This window comes from Lactuca saligna, chromosome 5, assembly GCF_052625555.1.
Source record: "Lactuca saligna cultivar CGN05327 chromosome 5, ASM5262555v1, whole genome shotgun sequence".
Classification (NCBI taxonomy): Eukaryota; Viridiplantae; Streptophyta; class Magnoliopsida; order Asterales; family Asteraceae; genus Lactuca; species Lactuca saligna.
The window spans coordinates 280,838,631-280,846,729 of NC_136421.1; the positions used below are offsets into that span (position 1 = coordinate 280,838,631).

The 8,099-nt window shown below is 34.3% G+C and overlaps 2 protein-coding genes across 8 annotated transcripts; one reads left to right on the forward strand and one right to left on the reverse strand.

The window, feature by feature from the left end:
* The first annotated feature begins 673 nt into the window (after nt 1-673).
* On the forward strand, nt 674-2,276 carry LOC144998034 (UPF0481 protein At3g47200-like). The gene has a single exon (XM_078957871.1). The coding sequence runs from the start codon at nt 716-718 to the stop codon at nt 2,069-2,071; it is 1,356 nt and encodes a 451-aa protein (XP_078813997.1). The 5' UTR covers nt 674-715; the 3' UTR covers nt 2,072-2,276.
* A 939-nt stretch (nt 2,277-3,215) lies between these two features.
* LOC145047999 (uncharacterized) lies at nt 3,216-5,811 on the reverse strand. Of its 7 annotated transcripts, none has more exons than XM_078996379.1 (7): nt 5,305-5,811; nt 4,879-5,027; nt 4,710-4,801; nt 4,363-4,473; nt 3,951-4,244; nt 3,648-3,778; nt 3,216-3,514 (listed from the first exon to the last, which is right to left on the reverse strand). In XM_078996379.1, exons 5-7 carry the CDS (start codon nt 4,016-4,018, stop codon nt 3,324-3,326), a joined length of 390 nt encoding a protein of 129 aa, XP_078852505.1. In that variant the 5' UTR covers nt 4,019-4,244; nt 4,363-4,473; nt 4,710-4,801; nt 4,879-5,027; nt 5,305-5,811; the 3' UTR covers nt 3,216-3,323. The 7 variants fall into 7 exon arrangements, 5 of the variants coding, with proteins under 5 accessions (XP_078852505.1, XP_078852506.1, XP_078852504.1 ...); XM_078996380.1 differs by having other exon boundaries at nt 4,710-4,774; nt 4,879-5,030; XM_078996378.1 differs by having other exon boundaries at nt 4,879-5,030.
* Between the last annotated feature and the right edge of the window lie 2,288 nt (nt 5,812-8,099).

Consider the following 8,099-nt stretch of genomic DNA (forward strand, 5'->3'; position numbering starts at 1 on the left):
TACGATTTTTCCATTCCGCGGAGCTACAGTAGATTCCGCATAGCTCCGCGGAATTCATTGTCTATACCCCGGAAATGTCCATTTTTATATCTAAATTTTGAAAATACCCTCTATTTTTTACTATTGCCCGTATTTTCTCCAACATTGGACGAGAGAGACAAGACAGGTAGATGGAGGATTGTTGCTGTCATTTTGTATTTATTGAATTTTAATTAGGAAATAAAATACAACATCCACAAACTTGTTACAATTATTTAACATATATTTTTCAAAATACCTTTGTTAAATAATTTTATAGTTATATATAGACCATGTTTTTGGTTTAGAAAAAAAAACTTTATGTATTAAGACTAAAAATCGGTAACAGAAATATAATTTTATTACTTTTTATGTTAAATATACGATCATCAAATATTTAAAATAGATCTTTCTGTTCACCTAATTTATAATTTTTGACTTTGGTTCTATTTCAATCTTTAGAAACAAAAGCAACATGCATTCCTCGTTTTCGCTAAATATTTAATAATACTTCACCTCAAAAGCAAGCTTTGTCAGTCCTGGTTCCTAGCTTCACTTGTGAACAAAGCGGTCTTCAAGATTCTCAATCACTAAAGTTGGTATTTATATGCATCATCCATGTACCAAGATCATCAACACTTGCTTACGTACGATCCCATAATTAACTACTAGTTATACTAAACCACGAAATCCAACAATGGCCAAGCACGACGAAATCAATGCTAGCAGCATCGAGAACCAAGAGGAGGCATGGGTTATCGACTTGATAGAAAAAGCCATGCCACCACCTTCGTCATCCACACGAATCCACAGAGTCCCGGAGAGTGTGTTGAGAGAGATGGGCGATTACGAGAAATACTATGTTCCAAAGGTTGTTTCCATCGGTCCATACCATTATGGCAACCCGAAGCTCCAGTCTATCGAGAAACTCAAGCCTGTTTTCACCAAGGAGCTCCTCTCACGTTCTGAGCATAACGAGCGCCTTAGCAGCTTGTACAAATATCTTGGGGCAGCGAATATGGTGAAAGAGTTAAGAGGTTTCTATGAAGAGAAGTCAACAGACCATCTCTCCGATAAGGAATTCACTACGATGATGTTGATGGACGGATGTTTTATTTTGTATTATATTCTATTTATCTACGGAGAGAAACCTGGAAGTTGTCGAGAGCTGAGAAGCCATCAGATCGTGTTAATCAACCGAGACTTGTTCTTGCTGGAAAACCAAATTCCGTTCAAAGTTCTAAACAATGTGATGGATTTGATGAAACTTGATAGGCGTGACAAGTTTCTATTGTTCTTCGCTGACAACATTTTGTCACGGAGGCAGATAAGAGGGTGGTTCCTTTTCGGAAGCAGTTCAACCCAAACTTATCAAAATTCTGGAAGAGAATCACATGGAAGCTACGAATTCGTAGGTGATCATCTACTCCATCGTCTGCATACTGGGCTTACAGAACCAAGTCCCATGAATGAATCCCACAGGAATTCCTACGGTCATAAAAATACTTTTCATAACGTTAGAGAACTTGAATATGTCGGGATCCATTTCAGGCCGAGTAGCGTTATGTCTTTGGCTCATGTGGAGTTTGCTAGACGGTGGTGGAGGTTGTCAGCATATGTAAAACTACCTCCGATAACCGTGGACGATTCCACCAAGCCCATGTTATTAAACTTAATAGCTTATGAAATGTGCGCAGAAGACGCACATGATGCATGGGTTACCTCCTACATATGTCTCCTGAATTCTCTCATCGATCACCCTGAGGACGTGAAGGCTCTTCGTAAAGCTGGGGTCCTTGATAACTCCCTAGGGAATGATCAAGAAGTTGCCACACTCTTCAAAGAAATATGCACCGGTTTGGTGCCAAACAATGCAACATATTCGAAAGCCAAAGACCTAATCCGAAGGCATTATGAAAGCTTGGGGAACACAAGTCTTTGTGAACTCAGGCACGAGTACATCACTAACCCAATGGCATTCATAACTGTGTTAGCTCTTTTTCTTACTGTTGTTCAAACTTTCTTCGCTATCTGGAGTATCAAAGGAAAGTGATCAGATGATCTATGCATGTTTTTGAAGATGGATCATCGATTATTAGATCCAGCGATGATGGCTTTTCTTACTGCATTTACATTGTTTATCAGTTTTGTTTTGGTCGTGCATGTTGTGTTGTGCTTTTGAAAGAGATAATAATTGCGTATGTGTTGTGTGTTTCCACTTGTATTCGGTAACAATAACTTTTTCTAAATATATGATCTATGAGTAATATAATCATTAGCTAATGATCTCATCAAACTAATCCGATGTCTATTATTGAAACTAGAGATGGGACCTCTATTTAGGACCGGCAATTCTCAACACGACACGCGACACGACCCGCGAAATAAACGGGTTTTGGTTGAGTTTTTCAACCCGTCAACCTGCCAACACGTTTATTAAACGGGTCATATATGGGTTTCTCAAAAAATAAATGGGTCGACACGCCAACCCATTAAAAAATATATTTTTTATTAAAAAAATATATTTTTTATTTTTAAATGTATTGATATTTTGACTTGTGGTCCTAACTCATAAGGTCGTAAGTAAGTTTGTAACCAATTGATTTTCCTCATTTTTTCCCTAATCAAATGAGGTATCGGCGTATGTCTGTATAAGCGATTGAGGCAATGAACATGTTTCTATAAATGTTTTTAATTTTCATTTGGATGTTTAAGACTTTAAGACTAAAGTAGTTAAGTGTCCAAAATTCAAATATATTTGCATCAACCATCAAGAATTTATTCATGTTTAATTGTTAATTTTATTTATGGAATCTGACCCACGAACCCAATACCCACAAACCCGCCAACCTGTATAAATAAATGGGTTCGTGGGTCATATATGAATTTATATTCCAAACCCGTCAACCCGTAATCTATATATTTAAATGGGCCGTTTTTGGGTTGACATATTTTGACCCGCCAACGCGTGACACGCCAACCCAAACACGACACGATTGCCAGGTCTACATGTATTCGGTAACAATAACTTTTTCTAGATATATGATCTATGAGTAATATAATCATTAGCTAATGATGTCATCAAACTAATCCGATGTCTATTATTGAAACTAGAGAAGAGACCCATGCTTTGCATGGGTCCCGAGAGGTTTTGTTTTTTATTTGATTGTGTAAACATGGTGCATTTTGATTGGTACTTTGCCAATAAAGCTTTCTATTAATTTTTCTTTACACATAGAAAGCAAAGTACATAAAAATTCTTACAAATTCATACCTATAAGGTATGTTCCTATTATGGTTAAAAACTATAAGTATGTTGCTAATTTCTGAGTTATAAGTGATGTTCCTGCAACTGTTAGTAAACAGTGTGCTACAAAATCCTCTGAGCTTCTTGCTTCTGCAGCAACCTGAAAATGCCTGAGAAGGAATTTCCCACCAAGAGAAAGAAAACCCAATCCACCTAAAGCTTTTAAACTTTCTTTCGCAAGCATTGGTACTGTTTAAAGAATAGAGCAAAAAATTCACCTAAATTGAAAAAGAAACAACTCAATTTGAAGGAAATAAAGAAAACCCACACAAACAAAATTTAAAAAAAAAAAAAAAAAAAAAAAGTAAAGAAAAGCAAGTACTAGCTTTGAAGAGTAGATAAAAGAGAGGAAGACGTTGGGCAAGAAAGCACAACAGATTGATGGGTTTTTGGTAACACGTGATTGGAGAGTGTAATCCACATTCCACAACAATGTGAGAGGGCTTTCTATACCTGAGCAGATAAAACAGTAATATGTGTCAAAAAGAAATTAGATTTTAAGAAGCATAATAAAATCTATTATTTGAATTGAACATATTAACTTTTCAGCAGAAAGAGCATCCATGTAGACTGCATGAATTAAATTCTCAAATGGTGTAATATTTAATAAGGCAGGCGATTATACCTTTGGAGAAATGTTTTGAAGAAATCCAGAGATGGGTTATGGAGGATTGAAGCTAGGAAATCATCCATTACCCTAGTCTAAGCTAGGATTGAAGCTGAATCACGATGTATATGATGAAAATGGTTTTGCATATATACAACATCAATTGTCTAAGACCTAGAGCCTGAGTTTCTTATCATGGAATCGACCAGTCTACCAAGAGAAAGAAGCGTGAATGGTGTCTCTGATCATGAAATCGACCTCTTCCTTATTCATCGATGTTCTTAGGAGTATCATCATCTTGAAACCATTAACCTGGAACCATCAATTTTATATTGTAAATATTGAGTGTGAACATCATTTAACTTCATGGGCCTGTAATTGAGGTTATATCTGAAAATTTGTTAGTTTAGAATAAGTCAATAACACTTACATAATTATTTCAGGATCAATCTAATTAAGATGTAAATGGTGCAAAATATGCAACATACTGTGTCCATCTTCAACCCTTTGTCTTTCAAATCTTTCCGAAAGCAAACTCTAACTGTACAAATTTCGACCATTCAAGTCCAACAATTCCAACAGATAGTAACATAAAAAAAGAGTATAATAGTAGCAAGAAATTTCATCTTTTTGTCCTTTTCAATTTTTATGTTCTAGAGGAAAGGGCAAACTTGGAATTTACCAAGAGTATGATATAAAGGGTATTCTAGTCATTTCATAATAGTTGCACTATGTCGTGAGAATTGGCATTTGTATGAGAGTTTTTAAAATTCTAACCTTGGATACATGAAGCTTATGTGTTCTTCGCCATAGACGTATTCTTGTAGCATCTACGGGTGATACTTTAACACCATAGTGACAACGAAATTCTTTACAAAAAAAGCATTTATATTTTCAAAAATAAGAGTTGCGGTTGAATAAAAAGATTAGAAAAAAATTGATAAACCTGGTTGAAGCATTCTATCGAGCAGTTGGAATGCAGCATGAAACTTTCTTCGGATATTCACAAACACAATTGTTTTTAACAACTGTATAATTTATAATTTCGATACAACAGGCACCGATTCTTCCCCAAAATTCATGAATTTACCAGACCTGCTGAAATGCAAAACACACCAATGAAATTGAAGATGAAAGCCAAACAATATTGAAGTGCAGACTTATAAAATGGATCTTAGAAAGCTCAAAATCATGGTTGCAGAGACGAAAATCGTGTGTAATAACTTGTTTACCCAAAAGAAGTGGTTCACCCAAAGAAGCAGTGAACCAACAAATCCCAAAAAAAGGCAAACGGTGACCAGAAGAGAAAGTGAACGGATATACCCAGATACTTCAAAAGAAAGAAAAATAGAACAGAGGTTTCCAAATTAACCTGAAAACTCGTGTGCAGATATTGCTTTTATTCGATTCCGAAATCCAAAAAAGTGAAGAAATTAGGGCTCATTTAGAGTGATGTAGTCGTCGACTACTGATTTTTTGGAAGGCTATTGGGATTATTTTGGGTTTCAATTTGTTGCTGAAGGAGATGATAAGAGGAAGATGGTAAACGGAGTGAAGAAATCAGAGGAAGTGTGCTATGAGGGCCCGATAGCTTCCTTTTGCAAGAGATGATTTGCCCTTTGAAGATGGCGATGCTCATGACGAAGCTGAGGTTAGGGTTCTGAGAGGCCTCGCCGAAGGGTTGTCTTGGCAGCAGGTGGGGTGACGTCTGAGATGGCAGGTGCCGATGGAGCCATGGTGATGTAAGGAGGAGCGGTGGTGATCGACTCCAAAGAGAATCCGTTGAGTACGATAGGCCAAGTGAGAAAAAAAGGTGAGACGGAAGAAGATGAAAGGAGGTGAGGCGGTGCCAATCTCTGTAACAAAACTGGAAAATCAAACGCGTATATATCGGTGAAGACACGTGCAATCAAAAAAAAACCCACCAAACCAAAAAAGAAAAAGAAATAAAAAAAATGGAAGTGGTCCGATAGGAATAGATTATTGTTTGAATCACAACCATCCTTTTATATATTTATATAATATAATTATCTTTATATTAATAAAAGAGTAGTTTTATTGTCATGTTACATCTTAATTAATGTGTTGCCACTTGTCAATTTATTAGTTTTCCATTTTAAATTTATTAGACCTCCTCATTAATATGATGCTACTTGTCAATGTATTTATTCTCTATTTTAAATTTTAAATTTTTTATTATTGTTTTCATTAATTAATAAATAAAAAATATTTAATATATTAAAAAATTAACATATTTATTTGAATCAACGATTATAATTTCACATAACTAATAAAAAATCTCTTAAATTAATAATTTATATAAAATAATTGATTAATAATTTTGAATTTTTACTATAAAAATTTAATTAATTTTATAACCGTGGTTCCCACGGGTTATAAACTAGTATAATATATTTACATTAGTATGTATGCATAATTATTTCTTGTTGCAAGATTTGGTTTCCTTGTATGTCTTGTTTTACATGGATAAATCAGGGAAAGAAAATAATTTTTTTCCGCATATATCAAGCGAATTATATATATATATATATATATATATATATATATATATATATATATATATATATATATATATATATATATATATATATATCCTAAATAAAGAACAATAAAATCATATTTGCACAATGTGATCTCTAAATATTGTGTATAAAATATCATATTGAATCTTATTTTTATTTTTCTCATCATTTATTATAATTTAAAATTATTATAATTAATTATAAGATAATTTGAAATACCAATGATACCCCTCTTCTCTTTTCCTTCACACGTATCATTCAAACAAGCACATGTGATCCATTTCTTCTCCATATTTGTGAGTTTCATATCTGGAAAGATACCAGCATTTAATATCAATCTAGCTTTTCCAATTCAGTTTCTTGAAACATTCACTTTCAATTCCCATTTCCTACGTTCCTTCCACTTACCAAGAAGAAACTCAAACAATACATAATCTGCTATGAAAACAGCCTTTTCATTTTTGTCGCCTGTTTCCACATGAACTAGTGCATAGATGGTGTCTGGTTTCCCTCATAATTGTCAATTCCAAAGTTCCCATTTGTACCAAAAGAAGGGAAACTGGGATTTTCAAATTTTGTGATTGAGAGAATGGCATATAGAGAGAGTACATAGAAGAGAGATGGAGTTGTGAAGTTTCATTTGATACTCGAAGAAAAGGGAGAGAGGAAAACGTGAAAGGCATGGGTAATGGGTTGAATTCATGCGCATGAAAGGAGAGGACCGGCGGTTTTTATTGGTTGAGATTTATGGAGAAGGAAGATGTTTGACTCTGGTTAAAGCTCCGGTGATAGGTTCGACCTCTCAACCAGTTCTGGTGGTTAATATTTCCAATAAATGACCACATAAGGTGGCAAAGGGTGTTTGTAAGCCATTAGAGGAGTGACATTTGTGACTCTAGAAGCTCCAAGACAACAAGGTCAACAAGGAATTCAAAGGTATGATTCTAGATCTGTTTCAATGTTGTTATTTAGCCTAAATAGCTATTAGAAGTCTTGGATTCAAAGCATGTTTAATTAGAAAGCCTAGATCCGAGCATTAGGGTTTTGCATGCGCACATAGGAAAGTTCTTATGGCTAAAACCCATCAGTGGTATCAGAGCCTAGCTTGGTTTTCTTTAAATTGTTGCTTGATTAACTGAAACAAACCTGCAAAATTCGATTTTTGGTTTCTGAGTCATGGACTCGGCGAGTAGGCCTGACTCGGCGAGTCCCTTTGTGCACTCGGCGAGTCCAGGCGTCAGGAATGGCAAGATTCGGGATTTCTTTGTAATTATCTTATCTAAACTTTCCATAAACTAATTAGATCAATGTTAATTCGTTTTTCTGATAAATATAACTGCAATCTTGATCTAATTAAAGATATTTATCATATAATAAAATATTTAATTTCCTTATATGATAATTAATTAATTATTTTGATTATTTTGGTAATTATCTTAAAAGAAATCTTGAATAAATCAAATATAGATAATTAGGATATTAATTGTTAATTGGAATTATTTGTTATTTGATCCTCCATGTTTTAAATGTTTAAAACTTGTCCTCAAGTTTTGAAATTTATATTTGTGATTAAAAGTTTTAATTTAGACAACTTAAATTTCAAAACCCTAGATTTTAAAAGGTT

Excerpts from the sequence above, each read along its gene's own strand:
- LOC144998034 (XM_078957871.1), top strand. The coding sequence starts at position 716 with ATGGCCAAGCACGACGAAATCAATGCTAGCAGCATCGAGAACCAAGAG.
- LOC145047999 (XM_078996379.1), bottom strand. The coding sequence starts at position 4,018 with ATGGATGATTTCCTAGCTTCAATCCTCCATAACCCATCTCTGGATTTC. Across the intron at positions 3,779-3,950 it reads TTCAAAACATTTCTCCAAAG|GTATAGAAAGCCCTCTCACA; the intron begins GTATAATCGCCT and ends TTATCTGCTCAG. Across the intron at positions 3,515-3,647 it reads TTATCTACTCTTCAAAGCTA|TACCAATGCTTGCGAAAGAA; the intron begins GTACTTGCTTTT and ends TTCTTTAAACAG.